This window comes from Octopus bimaculoides, chromosome 9 (assembly GCF_046866305.1).
Source record: "Octopus bimaculoides isolate indiv1 chromosome 9, ASM4686630v1, whole genome shotgun sequence".
Lineage (NCBI taxonomy): Eukaryota > Metazoa > Mollusca > Cephalopoda > Octopoda > Octopodidae > Octopus > Octopus bimaculoides.
Window position 1 is genome coordinate 86832897 of NC_142936.1, and position 24830 is coordinate 86857726.

The window sequence follows — 24830 nt, forward strand, 5'->3', positions numbered from 1 at the left end:
TTATTTAAAATTTTAAAAAAAGGGAAGAAAAAGTCGGAACCTTTCAAAATAAGTGTTAAAAAAAATAAAATGAAGAAAAAAATTTAGGAATTAATATTTACTTCAATTATTTGATGTTTGCTTTAAAATTTTTTAAAGACGTGTTTCTCACCCATACACACATGTAGAAAACACACACATATATATAAACACATACTTACATACATATATGTAAATAGTAAGTAGATTTTAATGAATTATGAATTTTTATTTATTTTTTGCGTACTTCATTAAATAAATTGCCATCTACTCCGAATTATAAATGTGCGCGTGTGCGCGCAGAGAGAAAGAAAGAGAGTTAACTAGTTTCAAAGAATATTAACCAATGAGATTCAGTATCATCCGTTACTCCTTGACACGGTTGATTCGTATGTCAGTGGAATGTAAGTTAGATTTATTTTCACATTAGGCTTCGTCTACATATAACTATATATATGTGTGTGAGAGAGAGAGAGCTGTGAATTATTTATAATTTAATGTAAAAAAAATTATCTATCATTCCTCGCTTTATTTTTTGCTCTATATATCATTATACTCTATTAAAGAAACAATTTCTCCCTTCCTCGAAACGCCCATCATAAACTCAGTTGTTGAAAACAAAGGTAGAAATGTCACTTTGACCATGAACTTTCTACCCCTATACAGCATCCTAGATCTGATTGGAATTATAAATAGAAAACTTTACGCCACTAACGAAGACAGTGCTTCGGCTTGGCCATGACCGTAAAGCCTAAAACAATCTGAAGGGCTATGAACAAGGCGGGTACAATTGATATATTTTCATTGTCGAATGAATAATTACCTTTAAAATCTGAAATACGAAGACACTCGCTTCTTAAAGGTATATCTTTTAGTGGAAGATAAAATACTTGCAATCACAAATGCAGTTTTAACTAAAAAGAAAAACCTTTACGCAAAAGTGTTCTTATTTAACCCTAGGTTAGCCCTAATAGAGCAAACCTATGATCAGAAACAATCACTTACCTGGCAAGTACACTTCCGAAACATCTAGAACTATATTTATTTCTCGTATTCTAAGATGTTCTGTGTCATGAGGGTTGGTGTATCTAACTGTTTGAGCAACCTTATAGGGGTGGGGTCATTCGTTGGGTTTTGGGTTTTTAATCAAGAATAATAATGTGGGTAGAATGTCTTCTCTTAAAATATATACGACCCAAGAAACAAATATCTGGCGAAAGTAAAGAATACGCGAACCCGGTGTTTAGGGTTAAGGTTTTTGTTACGCCGAAAACAGGTGGTGTGCGTATTCTTTACCTCCACCCAAATATCTGTTTCAGTATTGGAAGGAAGTACTTTGATAAGTCTTCGGTAAAGTGGCCAGTTTAAGCGGAGGACTTGCTCCGCAAAATCCTGGCGAAAAAGGTTTCACTTTCATCGACATTGGTATGTTACAGGAGTTCACATCAATGGAACTATTCATTGTACAACAAGTGCAAATAGCTGATTACTCCATACACATAATAGTAACCTTATTGTAATCCTCAAATAGAATCGTTGTGACACCCACTTATTCAGTATTCTGCACTCGTGAACCCTGAAGTGGAATCAGTTGACATTGTTAAATGACTGAGTACTCTGTAGCTACCTATTTAGCTGGTCTTTCGCTATTAATTCGTCATTGATTGTATGCAGCATTAGATAAGCTACGTGTGAAGACGAAAATGACCACACTAAATTTTGTTTGGCTTTTCATACATATATTTATTAATGCACAAAGTTTATATTTACACCTGTTCAAATATTTGATTTGATGGAACAACGTTCATGGAATAGTTATAAGTTTTCTGTTATACAATATGCTCGATAATATCATGAAAGTAGTTCATAGTTACTGAAGATAGAATGAGTAAAAAGAATTTGCAACTACTACATGAAAATAACGTGTGCATGTGTAGGATTCAACATTACAAATCTAAGACCAAGATGTTTTGTTGAACCCAACACAGGCATGTTAAGTAAGAAAAAGCAGAAATAGGCAAGAGACCATCTCACTGAGCAAACCAATATAGCTTTATGTGAACTGCTGGATGGCTCTGGTCTGGGGTTGAATTCACCAGCTTTTTATAACTGTAAGGAAAAGTTTCTAGAACTTTTGTTAAAGCTGTTTAATAGGAAAATTCACACACCTCCCTTGAAGTTCACCACATCAGCAGTAATAAATCATCATCATAGTTATCATCATAGTAATAAGTCATCATCATAGTTATCATTAAGCTAGTGTTAGGAACATAAATTGTGACTAAGGTTTGGTGGAAGATTTTCATTCAAAACTTATGAAAACAAAACATTTGTAGTACAGATCCAGAGGCAGTTTCAGCTGAGTTGGTATCAAAAGGGTTAAAAATATCATGGTGACTTTAGCCCTTTTATCACTATATTTCTGTTAAGATTCTCTGTTTCTTTCAATTAATTTTAAATATAACAAAGAATTTAGTAAAATAACTTAGTTATCATTCAGCTAGTGTTAGGAACATAAATTGTGACTAAGGTTTGGTGGAAGATTTTAATTCAAAACTTATGAAAAAAAAAGACATTTGTACTACAGAGCCAGAGGTGGTTTCAGCCAGGTTGGTATCGAAAGGGTTAAACATTAATCCCTTAGCATTCAAATTACCCTATCAAATGTAATGCTTATTTATTCACATTGTTTTAAATTAATCATGCATTATCTTGTAGCTTTAAGATTTCAATTATTTGATTGCTTATTTTTAGAATGGTATTGTAGGGTAGGTGTGTGAGGCCAAATCTGGCCAGTTTGTACATAAAGCAGGTAGAATATTTCGGCCTGATATGGCCAATTTAAATGCTAAAGAGTTAATGTAATCTTCAATGTACACCATGGAAGATACCAGGTTGCTATCTGACATACCCATTAAAATCTCCAGCCACAAAGATGAGATCATTGTCACTCATCTTTGAGGTAGCCTGCAGAAGAATATCATAAAAGTGATCTTCTGTTCACTTGATAGGCCCGCTTGTGGGGCATAGGCAGAGATAATTGTTGCTATACCATTCTGCAAGACTAGCCTCAGTTTAAGTACTCTATCACACACCCTCACTACCTCTATGTCCTTATCCACCCATTTCTCTTCCCACACCCCCTATTCCATCACTGTTACCTTCCAGAAGAGTTTATACCTATGTGCTTTGCCTGTGAGGACTCTGGCTGAAGCTCCTCTCCACCTTACCTCTTGTATGCAACATAAATCAACACGTCTCCGTTCAAGCATCTCTACAATTTCACTAGACCTACCTTTCAATGTGCCGACATTTACTGTACCAACTCTGAAAACTGGGAAAGAGATATGAGAGGTAACACAGCACCTGAAAAGAAGGTTCCCATGATTGTTTGGTAACAGAAGTCATAATAGTTGTTCTTGCTTTTAACCTACCATCATTCAAACATGTTAGAATTGTTAAGGTTGTTGCCTCTACTGGTGGGTGGGAGTAAGGAAGTGTTGTATATGAAAGTGTTTGGAGCATTAATTGTCTTTCTGTTGTAATTGCTAATTTATTTTGGACATTATATTGTTCATGTAAGAATGAGATTGGTATCTACAACTATCTACCTACCCTTTTCTTTGAGAGAATGAAGTCTATCTGTTTGTTTGCCTGATCAGGTGGCTGGCCTGTTTTGTTAAGCTCATGTTGCTTCAGGCGGTTCCGATCCAGGAGCCATGATTCTTTCGTCATTCCTCTTACCATAGCTTCAGCCAACATATACTCCAGAGAACGCTTCCTGATATTAGTTTCAAAACTCCTTGTAACACCAAAGATGAACTGAAGGCAAGGATTATGGCAGCATTCACCAATTTAAATGAGGAAACCGTACAGAAGAGTTGCAGGAGATTCCAAAGTTGTGTGGAGGCTGTGGTTGAAGCCAATGGCAATTTTATTGAATAAATTTACTCTTTAGTATTTCAAGATATTTTTATGTAATTTTGGTAAATATATGTTAGAATAAGATGTTAGTGTTATTTTCATTTTTGCGTAATTTAAATGATAATTTATTCACCTCACCCTGTATGTATATATATATATATATATATATATATGTTTGTAAATGCCTTTTTCAGAATGGCTCAAAATCTTACCAAGCTTCATTCTGAACTACGGAAGTTCCAGAAAGATGAACTAAAAAAGACAGAGACTCGAATCACAACTCCAGGTGGTCAAATATACACAGAAAACAAAGATGCAGCTGGACGTTTGACCACAACTTTGACAAATCGTGGGCGGTTGGGGTTTGTTGGAGATTTAAGAGCTGACCTTCAAGTTGGAGAAATACGGAAAGGTCTCGTTTTAGGTAAGCTTCGTAGTTTTCATATTTGTTGATCATGTTTCTATATTTTGTACTGTCTGCAATGTTGTTGTTCTTGTTATTTAACCCTAGGTAGCCATCATCTCATCATCATAATTTTAATGGAGTTTAAAGAACACTTTTTGAGGGGTTTCACGAAGTCAAAGTGGCTGAGTTCCTTTCGAGCGTTGGGCCTCATGGAGGCAAAGTGGTTAACTTCCTTTCGAGTGTTGGGCTGCACAGAGACAATGACCAAGACCTTTGGCATTATGTCATGCTTTGAGAAGAAGATCCGGGAAGCCAAGCAAAATCACAGTCGTGGCAGACACTGGTATCACACAAAGACACCAGTGTCACACAAATTGCACGTAAAAACACCCATTGCACTCTTTGAGTGGTTGGTGTTAGGAAGGGCATCCAGCCACAGAAACCATGCCAAATCAGACTGGAGTCTGGTGTAGCCTTCCAGCGTGCCAGCCCTGGTCAAACTGTCCAACCCATTCCAGCATGGACAACAGATGCTAAATGATAATGATGATGATACAGAGTCTCCCCAAAAAATGTATACACACTTCAGGAAAGGAAACATCTGTATAAATATTTAACTTGTAGAAATACTCCTATAAATATAAATACCTCTTTCAATGTTTTATCGAACTGCAATAATACAATATATATATATATATATATATATATATATATATATATATATATATGGGAGAATGTACGAAAAAACAACAACAGACGAGGACAGGTGGTGTAAACAACAAAAGGATGTATTAGTATGACGCTCGGGAATACGGAAAGTCTTTAACATTTCAAGCTACGCTCTTCAACAGAAAGAATACGGAGACATGGGTACATAAGGTATTTGAGGACATAACTTTTTTAGATCATTGCTGCATTTTTTGTTAAATCTGTACAATCTTTGTTTCAGAAAATAATAATGGCAGACCTTCAGCTTACTCAAGAAATGAAGAGGCATGCTGTTATTGTGGTTATAAAGGCTGAGCATAGCGATTTAGAAATATCTCGATTTTTAAAAGTTGCCACATCTGTTATGTTTCCCTCGGACTGACTCGCAGAGATAACATAACGAGTTATACAATTTAATTATTACATTTATTGTTCAATTACATACAAAGAACGCACTCACCCAATGTTCGTTATGAATAAACGAAAGTCATGTCCGCCATATATATATCAATGACATTTTACTACGACAGTCCCACAAGACAACAACAATGAAACAATGAACTCAGACGAACCACATGACACATGGAACGTCAGACGAATTACATATCTAACAGTCCATATAACACCTCCCCACTGAAATTGATGCTACACAAGAAGTATCAACAGCAAAGTCTCTCTTGGGTTTTACGGGTTCTCTTGGACCGTCTTGGGTTGTCTGGTCCATACTCTGGAACGGGTAACATGGTCTTGGGTCTGGTTTGTCTTTGTGTTAGTGGCACAGTTTCCGAGATCTCCATCGGGTGATTTGTTGCAAATTCAAATACAGTGTTTTCTGCATCACCAGGTTCATTGTCTTCCTCAGTTGTGTACCGCGGTCGCAGCTGTTCCCAGTGTCGTCTCCACATCGGGCCATGAGGTATGACCTTCACGTTAAAGCAGCGAGTACCCAATGACTTCTTAATGATTGCTGGTACCCATCGGGGATCTTTGTCTCGGCGAGGTCCATAGTATAGTGCATACACAGGATCTCCGGCCTTGTACTGCCTGGTAACTTTAGCGACATCAGCCGAGCTTGGAGTCACCTGAGACTTATGTGCTTCCTTAGACTGTTTGCCTTGAGCAATGTGTACTGGCGATGGCAGCAGAGAATCAATCCTTGTTCGTATCTGCCGGTGATTCAAAAGTTCACTTGGAGAGAATCCACAGGATGTCGGTGTTCTCCGGTACTGCATCAAGAATTCTTGAAGTGCTCGTGTCGGCGGAAGAGAAGACTTCCTCAGAGCTTGTTTGAAGGTCTGCACCAAACGTTCCGCTGCTCCGTTGGTAGCTGGGTGGTAAGGTGCACCTGTCAGGTGTGTGATCCCGCGTTCTTTGCACCAGCTCTGGAACTCCTCAGACGTAAAAGTTGGTGCGTTATCGGTGACCAGTGTGTGAGGAAATCCGAAGTGCGCAAAGTCTTCCTCAAGCAGATTTAAAGTGGCTTTGGAGGACGTAGAGGAAGTAGGATGAATGCATGGGTACTTGGAATAAGCATCTGTGATCACCAGCCAATCTCTACCCATAAAATTTATTGCATGGTCCAGATGTAAGCGACTCCACGGCTTTTCTGGTAACATCCATGGGTGAACTGGAGGCTTAGATGGCTGCCTTTGATGTTTGTTACATGAATCACATCGTCGACTGGCTATCTCTATAGCAGCATCGATACCAGGCCAATATACAGCAGTTCTTGCTAGCTGTTTCATGCGTTCCATGCCAAAGTGTCCGAGATGCAGAAGATTGAGGATCTTTGGCTGCAAGCTATGTGGAATCACAACTCTAGATCCATGTATAAGGCATCCATGACAGATACTAAGTGAGTTTGATAACTTACGGAACTTGTTGACTTCGTCATTGATCTCCATGTTCTTTGGTGGCCAGCCTTCACGGACGTAGCGCATCACTGTAGATATCACTGGATCTATCCCTGACTCTTGACGGAGGACGTTAGCATCCACAGGTTGGACTTGAATACTAAGAGCTTTGATGGCACACACCATGTCTATGTCTTCACCATTTTCCTTTCTGTCAAAGTCGTTGTCATCACCGAATGGCAAGCGACTGAGGGCATCAGCATTGCCATGATCTGCTGATTTCCGATATTCAATGGTGTAGTCAAACTGGTTCAGCCACAGGGCCCATCGTGCTAGTCTGTTAGCAGCGAGAAGTGGCGTCCCTTTCCTCGGACTGAATAGTGATGTCAGTGGCTTGTGGTCAGTCACGAGTACGAATTTACGACCGTACAAATACTGGTAAAACTTCTGCAAGCCAAATATGATAGCTAGGGCTTCCTTTTGAATTTGAGTGTAGTTACGCTGTGCAGAAGTGAGAGTCTTGGACATATTGGATATTGGGCGCTCGCTTCCATCAGGATAGCGGTGAAACAGGACTGCTCCAATACCAACGTTTGATGCGTCACAAGCCAGTCCCAAAGTTTTGTTTGGATCGAAGTGTATCAGAACTTGACTTGATGAAAGTACATTTTTCAAGTGATCAAAAGCTGACTGTTCCTCATCTCCCCACTTCCAAATAGTTGACTTTTTTGTAAGGCAATAGAGTGGCTCTGCTATACTGGCTAGGTTTGGGATAAACTTTCCATAAAACTGAACTGAACCTAGGAAAGATTTCAAGCTTGATTCGTTCATTGGAGATGGCATCTTTAAGACTGCTTCGACTTTGGATCCCTTAGTGATCCCTTCAGCCGACAAAATGTGTCCAAGGTATTCTACACTGGGTAGTGCAAACTGGCACTTTTCACGGCGACATCTGAGTCCATTGTCGCTTAGACGTGTGAGCAGACACTTTAGGTTGTTTAAGTGACTGTTTGCATCTTTCCCACTGACGAGCATGTCATCCTGGAAGACGGCCACTCCAGGTAGATCATGGGTCAGGTTTTCCATGATCTCCTGAAAGTAACCAGGTGCTGACTTGATTCCGAAAGGGAGTCGTTGTTGCAGGAGTGCTCCACGGTGAGTGCTGAGTGCGAGTCTGTGTTGACTTTCTGGAGCCAGTTTGATCTGATTATAGGCATCAGCAAGGTCTATCTTTGTATATCTGAATCCACCTCCGAGTTTCTGCATCAGTTCAGCAGGGAGTGGCATTGGATGACGGTGATCAGCAAGTTGGTCATTAATTCCCACAGAGTAGTCACCACAAATCCGTAGTTTGGGCTTCAGGTTGCTTGAAGCGTGTGCTTTACGAATCGGTACCACTGGCGTTCCGTATTCATTGAATTGAACAGGCTTCCAGATTCCCTTGGCGATGCCTTCTTCGTAACCTTTGGCCAGGTCATCACGAAGAGCAAATGGGACCGGACGTGCCTTGTGAAAGACTGGTGTTGCGTCCGATTTGAACTTCACTTCCAGTTCAAAGTTCTTGAGACAGCCCAATTCTTGCTTGAAAAGATCTGGAAATTCATCACACATGTTGTGACAATCTTGCTGCAGGGAAACATAGGGCTCGCTTGAGGTCTTTGGATACATCCCTTCTGCACCTTCCCTCTTAGCTTGGCTGTCTATGCTTTTCAAACCTAGAGCAGTGTCTACGGAAATTCCCAGAGTCTGGATAGCATTCCGACCCAGCAAATTAAGATCAGAGATCTTGGTGACTATGTAAGGTATAAGATCCTGCTTACCAGTTGTTGGATCCTTGGTTTGGCCCATGAAAGTTCCTAGAACAGGCAGGTTGTGCTTGCTGGCAGATTCATAGCGATGCTTGACATCTTGCAGCTTTGGTCTTCCAAGTTGTTTCCAGACTGACAAGGAAACAAAATTGCCTGTAGTAGCAGTGTCCAATTCCATTGTGAACAGTCTGTTCTGGATTGTTACTGGCACAATTAAACTATGAGTGTCTCGGGAAACTTCACCTAGGATCGCCTTGACTAGCTCAGCTTTTGTGATTCTTTTCACGGGAGTTTGTGAATGACCATTGCGTTGCTGATGTTGTTTTTTCCTACACACCGCTTGCAAATGACCCTTTTTATCACAAAAATGACATTTGGTTTCCCTGAAAGGACAGTCTGTTGCTTTGTGGGCCTTTCCACATCGGTAGCATTTCTCCTGGTTTGTGGAATAAGACTGCTGATGTTTCTTTTGAGGACTCTTATTCCTGTTCTGCTGGACCTTGTACACCTGCTTGGTTTTGGAACCGTATACAGTTTCTTTTGCAACCTTTGCTGTGTCTTCAGTCTCAATGGCAACCTGGACAGCACGGGCAAAATCTAGTTCTGAGTCTTTTATCTTAAAAAGCGCCTTCAGAACCGCTTCATTGTTAACCGAACATATGAATCTCTGTCTCAGAGCTTCATCCTGTGGGTTGGTGATCGCTGGAAAATCACAGGTAGCTGCATCCTGGCGTATACGTGCTGCCAGCTCCTGGAGAGTTTCGCCTGGCTTCCGCTGCATATCACTCCAAAACTTGAAACACTCTCTCACAATGAAAAGTTTAGGGTCGAACTGTTCCTTCATGAAGTCAACGATTTCGTCCATTATCAAGTTGTTGATATCTTTAGGCGGATTTTGTTGGGTAGCCAGATTAGCAAGTTGTTTGTAAACAGTAGCAGTCTGATTGGTCAGGAACACTTGTGCCATGCGTTTTTCAGGTACAGCATTAGCAGCCACAAACGTACGGAATCTTGACCAGTAATCAGGCCATAGTTCTGTCGCTGAATCAAATGCAGTAAATGGTGGAATCGACACTGTTGTTGAAGCAGCTGAAAAATAGCCACTAGAATCGCCTTCAACTTGTCGAGCACCAAACAGTTTTAACAGAGCGTCCATATCTCTCTGATGTTGTTGCATTTGCTTGTCCATTTGTTCCCTAAACAATTTAATAAGTTCTACTGTCTGTTTTTCAGCCATTGTTATTACGATGAATAATTTTACGGTAAAGTAAGCATGTATCCTATCGGCGACGCCAATAAACTCTGTTATGTTTCCCTCGGACTGACTCGCAGAGATAACATAACGAGTTATACAATTTAATTATTACATACAAAGAACGCACTCACCCAATGTTCGTTATGAATAAACGAAAGTCATGTCCGCCATATATATATCAATGACATTTTACTACGACAGTCCCACAAGACAACAACAATGAAACAATGAACTCAGACGAACCACATGACACACGGAACGTCAGACAAATTACATATCTAACAGTCCATATAACAACATCTTTCATCTATAAAGTTTGTAAGGAGCTAGAGACTGAAGATGGAAACATACCTCTAGTATCAAAGCCTAAAAAGCATTCTAAACACTCTTAAATCATCAGAACACCTGAATTTATCCAGCAAATTCAAGAGACAATTTATTACAATCCCAGAAAGTCCATGAGGTCAATTGCAAAAGTGTCAGAAGGAACAGTCAGAAATGTTGTCCACAAAGACATCAGATATATGTGTTATATGATGAGGAAAGGTCAATTTGTGAGAAAAAGCAAAAGAAAATCACTACATCAGATCTAAAAGGCTCTTAAACAAACTGAAAAATCCAGCAGAAGATTTGATTTGGTTTTTCTCAAAGGAGAAAAACTTCGACTAAGATCAAAAAGTTAACCGAAGAGATGACAGATGGTTATGTGCAAACCCCTCTGAAGTTCCAAGTGTTATTTATGCATACACAATTTTCTGCAACTATCATGGTTTTAGGGGTTGTCAACAACAAAGGACATGTGATGCCTCCTTAGTTCTTTCCACAAGGCCTTAGAGTTAACTCTGTTGCCTACATTGAGATCCTGGAAATAATTGTTAAGCCCTGGATCGACAGTACATGCAATGGAAGGCCATATGTGTTTCAGTAAGACTCTGCATTATCATACATGGCTCTAGTAACACAGGAATGGATGGTTGAAAAATTTTCATGATTACATAACCCCTAACAGTTGGCCTAATCCCCCAGATCTCAATCCATTGGACTATTACATGTGGAGCGTTGTTGAGAGAGAAGTGAATGAACACGCCCATAACACCAAAGATTCTTTGAAACCTGCCATAGTCAGAGTAATATCCAAAATGAACCAGGACCACTTGATTCAAGCATGTACATGATTTAGATCTCATATGGAAGCAGTTGTTGAAGCTGAAGGTGGCTTTATTGAATAACATCATAGAAAAGGTTTATTTTTATCCTCATAGCATTTTTTGATAAATAAAGTTATTATATATCTGCTTTTTATAAACATAAATCTGTCTTCAAATATCTTACGCACCCTATATATATATCCAGTGTGCGATGGGTAAATTACCGCCATTTTATATTTTTGATTTCATGCATGCGCATTGTTTGTTTTTCCCTTTTGTCAACTACACAGTACAGTCGGGCACTATCTGTGAGAAAAACAGCACCATGAAGCAATTCACTCTGCCAGAAATTTGGAAACAACATGCTGTACTGTTTGGCATTTGCACCTGAAGCTCCAATACAAACATTTCAGAGTGTTTAGGTGTCAATCTGAGGACAGTGCAGAGGATTCGGACAGAGTTAGATGAGTCTAATGGTGATTATGAAAGTTTGGTAGCCCGGAAAACTCACTCTGATCATTCTGATGAGAAAAGAACTCCTGAATTTGTTGGTGAGATCCAGGCCATGATTGACAACGATCCCTCCTAGTCAATCAGGTCTATCACCAGACACATGGGAGTGTCTGAGTGTCTTATCAGGCAGGTAGTGCATGAAGACATTCAGTATTCCTCACACAAGTTGTGAAAGGGCCAATTTTTATCCCAAGCCATAAAAGACAAGAGGAAAGACCATGCTATGAAACTTTCGAACAAACTCAAGCATCCCCTCTAACTAAACATGCTTTGGTTTTTCTCAGACAAGAAAAATTTCTGCCAGGATCAGATGGTGAATGCAAAGAACAACCTTTGCCTTGTCAAGTAAAGGAGAGGCATCTTTGCCTCCACTGATTGAGTTGCAAAGTGTTGAGTAAAGTTATTTCATTGCAGACCTCCTTTGAGTCTTTTTATTATCACTGGGTCAGAGATAGTCGCCAGATGGTAGCATTGATTTCAAGGCCTTCCCAGATAAGTGACTGATCATTCAAAGACACTTATAGATTGCAAATTTATTCTGTCCAGTTACCTATCGGCATAGTGATCATTGGCAAACTCCAGAAGTGACACTTCCATCTCCCCTTAGGATAATAATGATAATTGTTATATCCTTATGGACAAACGAATACACTGCAACAGTGTAATCTATATATATAAAGATGAGAGTGTGTGTCTGTCTGTGTGAATCCTAAAACTTGAGAACTACACAACGGTTTTCATTCAGATTTTACACATGCCTTACTTCGTGTCATAAACCTATAAAATTTTTTAACTGCAAAAATAATTGCTAGGGTCTCCTTTTCAATTTAACGAGATCTGTTCTCTGTGACAATTAGTGAGTGCGAAACATGAACCACTGGTTTTAGACTTCTGTCTTAATATCTAAGAAGTAGAACTGCACCTAATCCATATTTGGAAGCATTAGACGCTACAATGATGTCCATTTCAGGATCGTCATGTGCTAACAAGATAAGAATTAAAAAAAATTTTTCTAAAGTGTTCTGGCATTTAACCGACCAATTTCACTTTACTTCCTTTTTTTAATAAGTCTTAACTTGTGCATATTTGGAATGTAGTTTCTGTAGTGGTTTGCCAGTACAGGAAATGCTTGTAAAGTTGGAATATTTATTGGCGGAGGCATATTCCTTATTGCCTCTGCCCTCAATGGGTCAGGGCGTTTACCACTTTTATCAATTATTTGCCCTAAGTACTTAATTTGGAGTAGAAAGAATTTGCATTTTTCTTCACTCAAATTGAACCCGAAAACTTGAATCTTCTTAAACACAGCTTTTATGTGTTCCACATGCCGTTCACGAGAATTACTCTTGATCAAAATATCGTCCAAGTACGGGATTGCAAATTCACAATCAGATAACATAGAATCCATGATTTTCTGGAATATTGCTGGTGCCACTTTTAATCCAAGATAATTGCTGTGTGTATTTATTGTCAAATACTTTGACCATTTTTCATTTTCTTTTATCTGTAAATAGGCTTGAGACAGATCTCAAAATATAAAGTATTTTTGTATGTTGCTTGATGTTGCTTTGAAAAAATACCTGTAATCTTTTCCAATACTGTATAATGTAAGTAATGGGTGGAAAATCTGCATTCATTTAATGCAAAAGAATGTTGCAATGGAGTATGACCGTTATCTGTTTTGATCCCGTTTTCAAACTACCACCATCCTCACCATCACTCTCCTTCTTTATGATTTTCACTTCCGGTGTCTTTTATTCCACTTTGCCAGAGAGGGAGAAAGAAAGATAAAACAATTAAAAACTGAAGGAGAAAGAAAAACAGTTTGATGTCACAAAAACATACCACTGCTATCATTACCATTGTTCTTCTTTTCTCTCTGCATATCTTCATATATATCTTTCATTCTCTATTTTTCTCATTGTTCCACCATTAGAGAGAAACAGAGAGAAATTGACACTGCTATTCCATTACAACTTTTTATCTTTCTATGTTATGTCTTCTTTCTTGACAGAGGGTTGGATATGTTTGAGTGAGATTTGGCAGCTATTTCTTCAAAATAACTGTTATGCAAAACTTCTCAAGTTGGCAGATAATTTTGTATATGGTTTTGTGAACATTCATTTTGTAGCTTCTGAATGCAAGGGAGGCATATACACACATAATTTACACACACCAGTTTAGTGTTATTCTGTTATTCAAAGTAGCAAGAGAATGACTTGACCAACATGAAAATAATACACACACACACACACACACACACACACACAAATACATACAGATGTATGTAGATACATACATACATGCAGGCATATATGTACTCATGTACGTAAAAACTAGTTGAAGTCAGTTAATTGCCAAACATATGCAACATTCGCAAAATTTAAATTGAGGAAAGAAGCCCTTGAAACCACTTAAAACAAAAATAATATTGAGTTTTCTTGATTAAACTCAAGACCAAATTTTACAGTGGTTGGGATGCAGTCATCGAAACTGACTGTCAGTACAATACTGGGTACATATAAGAAAACACAACTGCTATGTGGTCACTCAGCCTGCTAGAAATAGCAACCAAATCTCTCACAAATCACATTCTACAAGGGTGTGCTGAAAAGTTCCTGGCTTTGGGTAAAAGAAAATACAGGAGGATCAGTTAATTATGATTTTATCCAACATAATCCCTTCTTAGATTTACACATTTATTGTAGTGGTCCTTCAGTTTTTCTAAGCTCTGTAGAAGAACTCGGAAGGTTGGGCCTCCAGCTAGGCCTTTCACAATGCCCTTAAAACCAGGAACTTTTCAGCACCCCATTATATGATCTTGAAAGAAGGAAGGACATATTGATCAAACATTGTTCTTGCAATAATGTTTCGAATCAGTCCAAAAATGCTTCAATGGTCATTCATTTTAGTGATGAAGTTTTCAGGAGGATTTTCAAAGCATTTTCATTTTCAGGACTCCATGGGGTGGGAGGATAAACAACATCATTGAAAGAATCACTATGTAACCTTGTTTTAATTCTTTTTTTTTTTTGTCTTTTTCTGCACAGGCTCCCAAGATGTTGCCCAGAGTCTGGAAACGCTTAATAAACATAACGTGACACACATCCTGAATGTCGCAACTGGAGTTGAAAACCTCTATCCAGAGAAATTCACATACAAATCCATCAAGGTCTATGACCTGCCAGACACCAAAATCGTTGACATCTTTGATGAAGCTTTTGCCTTTATAGAAGAGGGACGTAGCTCCGGTTGTGTACTGGTGCACTGCAATGCAGGCATATCTCGTGCTGCTTCTATTGTTATCGGTTACCTGATGAAGACTGAGGGCATGAGTTTCTCTGACAGTTTCTGGTATGTGAAAGGAAAACGACCGGTTGTTCACCCAAACTTCGGTTTTGTTGACCAACTACGTGACTATGAAATATTCTTACGGCAAAACTAAACCTTGGTTTCAAAATATCAACATTATCAACAACAACAAAATCCTCATTGCATATTTTACCTGTTAGAACAAGGACTTAGAAGCTGCTGTTTTCATGATACATCATAATCTTAGTTATCTTTCAGTCTGATCATCATTTCTAACTTCAAATCCCACCAGCATCAGCTTTGACTTTTTCCCCTCCAGCAATCAAATTACTATACTAGTAATATACAGGAGTCATTTGATTCTACATACTTCCTTTTTATATAAACAAGCTTTCTTTAGGCCGAAAACATAGAACAGACTAACACTGTATACTAATACTGTCTTTTGTTAAGAAGGCAGTGAGCTGGCAGAATTGTTAGTTTGCTGGACAAAACGCTGAGTGGCAATACATCTATCTTTATATTCTGAGTTCAAATTCTACCGAGGCTGCCTTTTCCTCTTATCCTTTTTTGGGGTCAGTAAAATAGGTAGTAGTTGAGCACTGAGTTTGATGTAGTTGCTGGCCTTGTGCCATACTTTGAAACTAGTATTGCCTGTTGATAACTATTTTGAGTTCTGGCCACCATCCCACTACAATTCATGTATTTGTGGATGTCCTTACCTGACATGACTCTTTTTGCTGGGGTAAGGTGGGTAGAACTGAACTCTACAGTTCTTAACATGGGGTAGGATAAAATGGAGGTGAGGAGATAGTTTAGTTGAGACATAAAATAATTTACTTTGAAATCTAAAAATAAATTGAATTCCTGATTTAAAATTATGTAAAACCTGTATCTGGAATTATTCATAGATCTTATTAATCAAATAATTAGATAACAGCAGCAAGCTGACAGAATCGTTAGCGATCATTAGCTTTTCTTCCTGCTCTCTATGTTCTGAGTTCAAATTTCACTCTGGTCAACTTTGCCTGTCATTCTTTCTGGGTCAATATAATTGACTAACTCTCTCTCTCTACCAAATTCCAAGGCCTTGTGCTTATAGTACAAAGAATTAATCAGATATTTACATGTCTTGACTGTATTTAATTGTTAGAGAACCCTTTCTCGTAGACATTGTGTTAGAGGTTGTTGTTGTTGTTGTTGTTGTTGTTGTTTTAGCCATGGATCAACTCTGATGTAGCAGAATTGGCTGGTGATCTATAAAAAAAATATATATATTCCAGCCACAATCTACCCTTTTAGGCCTATATCTAAGATTTTTTAAGATGGTAGGGTGTGATTTTAGGCAGAGTCAGCTTCTATTTCTTGCAGCTTGAGCAACCACGTAGAATCTTTTCTGATTGAATTGCTTAATTTGCAGTTGAAGTGTGAAGTGTTTGTTGGGTTGCATTCTTCAGATTTAACCCTTAACCTTCTTAATACAAACCCACCCAAAACTGCCCTTTGTTCTATGATGAAATTCCTTGTTTTAAACTGATCTAAACATAAACCAACATCAAAATTCCATGATAATTTATATTCCAAACACCTGTTTAATTAGCATCAAAGTTGTTTTACTAAATTCTTCTATATTTTCAAAATAAATTAATTGAAACAAAGGCAATGTCTTCAACAGAAATATGGTAATGAAAGGGTTAGCTATATCTGACCCAAATAATCTACCTGCTTTGTGTTCAAACCAGACAGATCTGGCCTCTCATATCTACCCTGCAATGCCATTCTAAAAATAAACAATCACATCATTGAAATCTTAAAGCTACAAGATAATATATGATTAATTCAAAACAATGTGAATAACTAAGCATTACATTTGATAGAATTACCCGAATGCTAAAGGATTAAGGGATAAGAATAATGGAGGAACCACTAATGTTGAGATCCCCCAACTCCGTGATGCCAACTACCTAATGGTATGGTATGTGTAGGTGTCTGGACACCACTGAACACTTTGGAGCAGGTCAGCTTGAGGGTGTTCATCCTTCAACAGACTACAGCCCAATGATAGCTTAGCTGACCAAAACTTCAAAGTTACTGTCAATAGTGTTCTTGTTTAAGAATAATTAATAAATAAATAAATATATATATATGTGTGTGTATGTAGGCATGGTTGTGTGGTAAGAAGCTTGCTTTCCGACAACATGGTTCTGGGTTCAGTCCCAATGTGTTGCACCTTGGGCAAGTGTCTTCTACTATAGCCTCAGGCCGATCAAAGCCTTGTGAGTGTATTTGGTAGACGGAAACTGAAAGAAACCCGTCGTATATATATGTGTGTCTTTGTGTCTGAGCTTGTACCCCAACTATTACTTGAACAAGACAACCAGTGTTTGTGTGTTTATGTCCCCTGTAACTTAGTGATCCATCAAAAGAGAGCAATAGAATAAGAACTAGGCTTAAAAGGAATAAGTCCTGGGGTCGATTTCTTCAACTAAAACTCTTTAAGATGGTGTGCTAGCATGGCCACAGTCAAATGACTGAAACAAGTAAAAGAATTGAAGAACACACACACACACACAGATTGATAGATAGAATAGCACAAATGAAATGAGGGGAATAAGAGATGGACAGTTGGACAATGTGAGAGATTACAATCGGGAGACAAAAATTGAAAAAGGCAGTGGGCAAAGTATAAGCACACAGAAATTAACATCAGAAATTATGCACAATGAATAATCCACTGGAAAAAGAAAAAGTAGATTAGCATTTCAACAGGTAAATCCATAATCAAAGAAAGAAACAATACCTGTTTGAAGCACACATGTACCTTTTGACATGATGTGTGTGTGTGTGTGTGTATATGAATGTATGTATATCATTTAATGAAAACAAGAGATATACGTGAACTATTTCAAGTTTCATGTTCAGATAGTGCTTACCATACAATCCATCAATTGACAATGGCTACTCCTTGTGTATTATATATATATATATATAACCAGCCTATTTAAGAGTACCCTTCAATAATTGGACAATAAACTATGCTTGCGAAGACCTGTTGAGGTAAGTGAAGTCGCTGTCGTGGCCGATGACAGTACTGCCTGATTGGCACCCATGCCAGTGGAATGTTAAAAGCACCATTTAAGCGTGATTGTTGCTTGCCAGGGCTGCTGACTGGCTCCTGTGCCAGTGGCACGTAAAAAAAGCACCATTCGAGCATGGTTGTTGCCAGTACTGCTGGACTGGCTCCTGTGCAGGTGGCATGTAAAAAGCACCGATGCCAGTACCGCCCAACTGGCCCTCGTGCCAGTGGCACATAAAAGCACCTACTACACTCTCAGAGTGCTTGGCATTAGGAAGGGCAACCAGCTGTAGAAACTTTGACAGATCAGATTGGAGACTGGTGCAGCCTTCTGGCTTGCCAGCCCTCAGTCAAACTGTGCAACCCATGCCAGCATGGAAAGCCGACGTTAAACAATGATGATGATGAAAATATATATATATATGTGTGTGTGTGTCTGTTTTCTTTTGTCATATTTAAAGTGAATCTAATCACCCTAACACTTAAAATTTCATGAAGGGCTAACGAGACATTTATTGATGTTTTGTTTTTAATTATGCAGTTGGAAGAAGGAGATGAAAGGATAGTTTTGCCCATCACCTTTACAATTCTTGGGTACAAGGGAGTGAGAGTTTATGTGGTTGCCCAATCTGCTGGAAAAAGCAGCTAAATTTTCTTTCAACCTTAAAAAGGAGAACACACATCAGATAATGTAGTCAACATCAAAACTAAGACAGGGTGGTCATGGCTTGAATACTTTGGTGCTAAACAACTACAGCAACAACAATCCTTCCCAGATTGATGTGGTTGATGTTCAGTTTGAATTTTTGTAAGTTGTCCATAGAAAAGATGAAGGAGCTCCATGGTGGTTGGGTTGGGTTAGGGTGGGGTGGGTTGATACAATTTTGTAGAAGAAAGGTTGGACATTGCATTCAGTGCAAGGCTTGTCAGAACAAGATAGGAATATGGCAGGAAAAGATGTAGGTGTATAAAGTAGATTTGCTAGGACAGGGGCTAGTACATAGCTTGTTACTTTAGATCAGTGGTTTTCAACCATCTTTTGTCTATGCCCCCCCCCCCCTTGATTCCCATTTTGCTCTACTGGACCTCCATAGCTATTCATCATCATCATCACAACATGGGGTCCTAAAAAAATCCTACTGTAATTTTATAATTAAAAATCATTTGGAATTGTATTTAAGAAATATATTGTATGAATATAAGCAATTTATTGCACAGAAATTTTAATAACAAAATCTTTTATGGACACCCCCCCCCCCCCACCGTTTAGGGCCATATGAACCCCCAGTTGAGAACCACTGCTTTAAAGACTCAAGAATTGTAGTTGAGGGGAAGAGACAAAGAGGGGATACAGCTTGTTGATTGAAGATTTATGATGCCACATAGCGTTTTACTTCAGGAGAGTAGGATGAGTTATAATGGAGTTAGAAGAGATAGTAGTAGAACTATGGAATTGTTGTATTTTAATATTTATCAATCAGTCAGAGAAGACACAGCTTCTTTGAATATTTTAAGCCCCCAGGACTAAATGAGATCAATGCTTATATAGCATTGGATGGGGATTGCAAAGATATCATGTTATCGTCAACGCTACTAACATTTGTAGCTCAAGTCTAAGTTACCCCATCAAAAAGGTTCCTATGAACAGCATTTTTAATATAGAACAATTCCAAATGGAAATCTCTCTATCAATCTTTTCCAAAAGATTGCTTATCAACTAAAAAATATTTGTATAGTCTCTTGGTTATGGATACCATCAGTGTACGGAAGAATAAAGAGAAGTACTGGTTGGTATCATTTTCATGCATGTATGTACATGTGGTGAAAAAAAATAGGGAGATATAACCGAACCTTGATGTACACCAGAGCTGACAGAATGGCGGTTGAAGAAAGCTCTGCCAACACAAGTTGTAATAAATAGTTTTGCTGAAAACTTGCTCTTAGAAATTAGTTAGATGAAGCTTATATTAGTCAGCAACTTTGCTAGGATGTTCTTTTGTGAGACATGGTCAAAAGTTTGCACCAAAATTCTCAGTGGCAAAAGACTATAGAAGATCTGATTCTTTGGTAAATTTGATTTTATAGGAACTATAAGACTTATCTCTGGCCTTTAAATACTGTGTTCAGCTGTCACCTTTTAGCTGTCTCAGATAACCCATGTTCATCTCTAGTTACCACAGATGGATAGCTATTATCAAACACCATCCAAATTTTAATGAGATAACTGGTTGTATTAACCCTTAATAAGAATGAGGGGGGGGGTGTTTTTTTACGATAGCTTAGTTAAAAAGGGTAGTGACCATTGTCCTTATGGAGTTCCCATGGTTTGAGGAGGGATTGCAAAGATATCATGTTATCATCAATGCTACTAACATTTGTAGCTCATGTCGAAGTTACCCCATCAAAAAGGTTTCTATGAACAGCATTTTCACTATAGAACAATTCCAAATGGAAATCTCTCAACCAATCTTTCCCAAAATACTCTCTTCCTTGCCAAGTTCTCTCCAAGACTTTCAAATCTCAAGTCATTCTGCCATGTAACTGAAATTGCAACATTAGACTCATACTGGGGGGCAACCACAACAGTAAAACACTGACAGCAGGGTTTACTTGTGTTTTCTATATTTCTGTTTAAAATATATCCTGGCGGGGCCCAAAATGTGGATTTTGAAGATTAAACTATCTAAAAACTAACATAAATGGTTCCAAGAATATCCTTTTTTCCTTCCTGTACACATAGCTTCCAGCTTAATTCACATGTCTATTACTTCAACAAAGCTAACTTCAGATATTTTTGCTCCAGGTGTTTGGTATATGTGATGCAGATTTGGTGGCTTTCATCATGTCAGCTTGGATTTCTATGCTTTAGTTATATAAAAATAAAACTGGCTTTATTTTCTACTGTATTTTGTTTTCTTTTTCTTTTTAATTCATTGGACTAGTTTGTAGTATGTCATATCTACTGAATAATTTGGTTTCGGGTTTTGGGTTTTAAAAAATTTTTGTGACATGTTTTGTGCCATAGTTGCAAGTGTGGCTGTGTGGTAAGAAGCTTGCTTCCCAACCACATGGTTCCAGGTTCAGTCCCACTGTGTGGCACCTTGGGCAACTGCCTTTTACTTTAGCCTCAAGTCAACCAAAGCCTTTTGAGCGGATTTACAGGTGGTAGGCAAACTGAAAGAAGCGTATTCAGACCAGAAGGCTATGTGTTTGTCAGTCACCAGTATAACAATGAAAAAATGTGATGTTAAATGAATGAGAAATGTAATTTTTAGTTTTAGTTCTTTATCTGTTTACAAGGAACACCACTGTCCCAAGAAAAGAAAGCAAAGTGATATTGATGAGTACTGTTCATAGCAGTAAAATGTGCGTTCAGGAAGAAGCAAAAATATCTCTGTGGAAATGGTGTGTTAGTATTGACAGTTCTTTTTATGACACATTTTGACAGTCAATCTGCGGAGACCAGAATTTGCTGTCTGTCATGCTTCACTGCCAACATCAGTAAATCCTTGACATACAATCTGTTAAACCATTTGTCTTTTGTCTTCAGATCTAGTCCTTTTATTGAATTCTAGAACAAATCTGACAGAATGGATCTGTGATGACATCATCATCATTTAACATCCACTTTTTCATGTTTGCATGGATTGAATAGAATTTGGTGTGGCAGATTTTATCCAGTCAGACACCCTTCCTACAGTCAAACCTCACCTATTTCCAAGTTAGGTGATAATTCCACAAGACCAATTATTTTTTTAATGGAGGATTGGAAACAAAGGACATTGCTTGCAAAAAAGTGACACCTGTTTACAACCATCACTTGATCTCAAAGCGAGGAGACAATTAATGCAGATACACAAACACACATATACATACACATAAGATGGGCTTCTTTTAGTTTCTGTCAACCAAATCTACTCATAAGGCTTTGGATACCTTGGGGTTATAGAAGACATTTGCCTAAGATGCCACACAGTGAGACTGAACCAGAAATCAATGTGGTTGGAGGCAAACTTCTCAACCACAAGCCATGCCTGCTTGAAATTCACCCCCCATCATCTATCTCTTCACTAGGAAGTAATATAATAGCAATAAGTTTCTGAACACCGGTGAAGGAAAAGATTGCCTTTGTTTATTAGAATTATGTCTGAAAAATTTAGAATCAGGGAAAAGTCATTTGAAAATTTCAGAAAAATTAATATTTAATGGATTTTCAATAGAACATATTATCTAATTACTTTATGCATAGTTTTAAATGTGTTTCCTCGCAAAATTTTGACATTTCCCCTGACTAAATTTCCATTTACTTGAATGTACTTATTACTCTGGACCTCAACGCCTAATGGAACCGTAGAGCTCCGTCGTGATATATGGCGTGTCTAGGGCAGTTTTCTTTTTTAACTTGTGGGAGCTCATGTCTCTTCACAGTTAATTTCTCTCAGAAAGAAAGGGAAGAAGAGACAGACAGGACGAAACAAGAGTAGAATGGATTTATTTATTGACTTGGGAAGAATGAATGGTAAAGTTGCCTCGCTAGGATTTGAACTTAGAACGTAAACAAGGTAATCTATCAGACGCTATAACGATAGCGAATTCGTTACTTTTACCACCAACACAATAGAGGGAAAATATCAACGACATTGTAATTCAAACAAATCTCGCAGAATAACAGTAATTAACGAGATTCTCGTCTGTTGTACGAGATTTGTGTCAGTCGCTCTTGACTTCATTACAGACGAAAGAAGCTTCATTGATCAACGCACTTTTACATTAACTGTCCTATATTTGTCTATCTAATACATTATTATACACGCACACACTGCTGTATATATTATACACCCATATTTATATATAACTACCCTATTACATTATACACAAAGCAGCAGATGGCTAACCACCGCTACCCACCAAACAGCCGCCTCTTTATAATCGCCGGTAAAGGAATCTCTAAAGATGAATATCACAAATGTTTTAGTAAATTCGGTTCCATTCAGGATATTTGGATCGTTAAAGACCGGCAAACGAACGAGGAAAAAGGTGCGTTGATGTCTTATAATCTCTCTTCTATATTTAAATTTCATATTTTCATCATGATTGTTGTATATATTATTATTATTCATTACACTTTAAGCTATTTGATCATAAAACTCATATGTTTTTATAGTTAATTTCTTTCTAACAACCCTTTCTTTAAATTATTATGATTCTCAATTAAATTATTATGACTCTCTAAAGGCGGTGCTCCAGCATTGCCGCAGTCAAATGACTGAAAAAAGTAAAAGAGTAATTCCAGTTAACTATTCTTGTCTATAAAGGATTTCGCTATAATCATTTCTAATCAGCTTTTTAATTCTCTGCATGAAATGTGACTAACACTTGATCGGTTATTATTGTAAATAAGACGAATCAAGATGTCACTGTTGCGTGGATGGCACGAAACACCTCAACATAAAAACACCAGTGAACTACTGAGATCGATTTTAACCGCCTGTGTATTATTATTTCCCAAAATATCCGGTTTGTGTCGTACATTTATGACATAAATAACATAATATTTCTATCTTTTTGGTTATAGTTATATCATTTTACGCATTTGGTTCAAATTCTTCCAGGGTCGATAAAATAAAACCCCAGTGGTTGTTTAGCCTCGTGTTATCTCATCTCTGAATGAGCAGACTATGATCAAAGGTGTGTTCCATCCCCGTGACCATCCTGTCTTTTTTGGCGATATCTCGTGTTATATTGTCCAGTTTGCATAATTTCTTTTTAACGCATATATCGAAAACTCTCTCGAGCGACCACGTACAGGCTCTTGCGTCCCAGTGATGTACTGAGGTGGTAGGGTTGCAATAAATACTATAAACTTGACCAATGTTAAAATAAAACATGGGATATTCCAGAGTTTAAGATCGGAAACGAAATTTTCTAAATGGAAAATAAGTTGATTGATTCCTTTACGCATGAAAAAAAATATCCATTAAAAAAAAAATAGTTACAAAGAAACAAAACCTGGTTGGAGGATTGCAGCCCTGAACTGTAATTATATCAAGCAAAGACGGGATGGGCATGGCTGAAAGTCTTTTAGCCGTTTAGGAAACCAAGACAGCATAAAGTCTGATGTTTAAAACGTTCAAACGTTACGAAATAGCTACTGAAAAATAATTTAAAATATTAAATTCTATGAGTTAATATAGGGAGTCGATCTTTATATTAAACATTCTATCGATATATTTGTAGCCTAAACCCTTAAATTTTCAGAACTTAAAACTCCCAAGGTATCCTATCTTACTGCCTGTGATCTTTAGAGTCAACGAAGTAGCCTCTATGCGGACTCTTGACCTGCTAGAAACATCAACCAAATCTCATTCAAATCACAGCCTAGCGTCTTTAAAAACAAGTTGGATAATATGGTCCTAGGTTTCTTACAGATAAGGAAAAAAAAACAGGATGGCCACGCTTGGAATCTCGTTGATTAAAGAGGGCTACACCGTTCAGGATTGAGCCCGGACCGAACTATTATCTGATTTTTGTTTTACACACACACGTCTTAGGTGAGTCATAACGTCAATAATAATAATAACACTGGTTCGATTCCACTTCTTTATTGTTAATCAATTGGTTACATTCTCATCCTGCTATCAGCACATCAAACAAACAATCGAGTAGTTAGATGGTTGGGCATCTAACCAATTGACTAACAATAAAGAAGTGGAATCGAACCAGTGTTATTATTATTGGCGTTATGACTCACCCAACACACAACAAAATTTGTTTCAGCTCACGGATTTACTTCAAGAATCCTTCAAACC

General features: G+C 38.0%; 2 protein-coding genes across 6 annotated transcripts in view; both read left to right on the top strand.

Annotated features, from left to right (window-relative positions):
• Window positions 1–393: 393 nt before the first annotated feature.
• Window positions 394–20927, top strand: LOC106869610 (dual specificity protein phosphatase 19). 4 transcript variants are annotated; one of them, XM_089357982.1, is made up of 3 exons: window positions 394–3372; window positions 4137–4366; window positions 14684–20927. In XM_089357982.1, exons 2-3 carry the CDS (start codon window positions 4138–4140, stop codon window positions 15076–15078), a joined length of 624 nt encoding a protein of 207 aa, XP_089214108.1. In that variant the 5' UTR covers window positions 394–3372; window position 4137; the 3' UTR covers window positions 15079–20927. The 4 variants fall into 4 exon arrangements, with proteins under 4 accessions (XP_089214108.1, XP_089214110.1, XP_089214109.1 ...); XM_089357984.1 differs by having other exon boundaries at window positions 394–2627; XM_089357983.1 differs by having other exon boundaries at window positions 394–880.
• Window positions 20928–22749: 1822 nt separating this feature from the next.
• LOC106869539 (RNA-binding protein 45) overlaps window positions 22750–24830 on the top strand; it is a 43783-nt gene continuing 41702 nt past the window's right edge. For both annotated transcript variants that reach the window (XM_089357969.1, XM_089357968.1), the window contains exon 1: window positions 22750–23058. In XM_089357969.1, the coding sequence (XP_089214095.1) occupies window positions 22908–23058 (151 nt within the window). In that variant the 5' untranslated portion in view covers window positions 22750–22907. The remainder of the gene's footprint in view (window positions 23059–24830) is intronic.

What these genes read in the sequence shown, in the direction of transcription:
- LOC106869610 (XM_089357984.1), top strand. Translation starts at nt 2,578, where the DNA reads ATGAAAAAAAAAGACATTTGTACTACAGAGCCAGAGGTGGTTTCAGCC. An exon ending in CCAGAGGTGGTTTCAGCCAG is followed by an intron (nt 2,628 to 4,136) that starts GTTGGTATCGAA and finishes TGCCTTTTTCAG; the next exon opens with AATGGCTCAAAATCTTACCA. An exon ending in ACGGAAAGGTCTCGTTTTAG is followed by an intron (nt 4,367 to 14,683) that starts GTAAGCTTCGTA and finishes TTTTCTGCACAG; the next exon opens with GCTCCCAAGATGTTGCCCAG.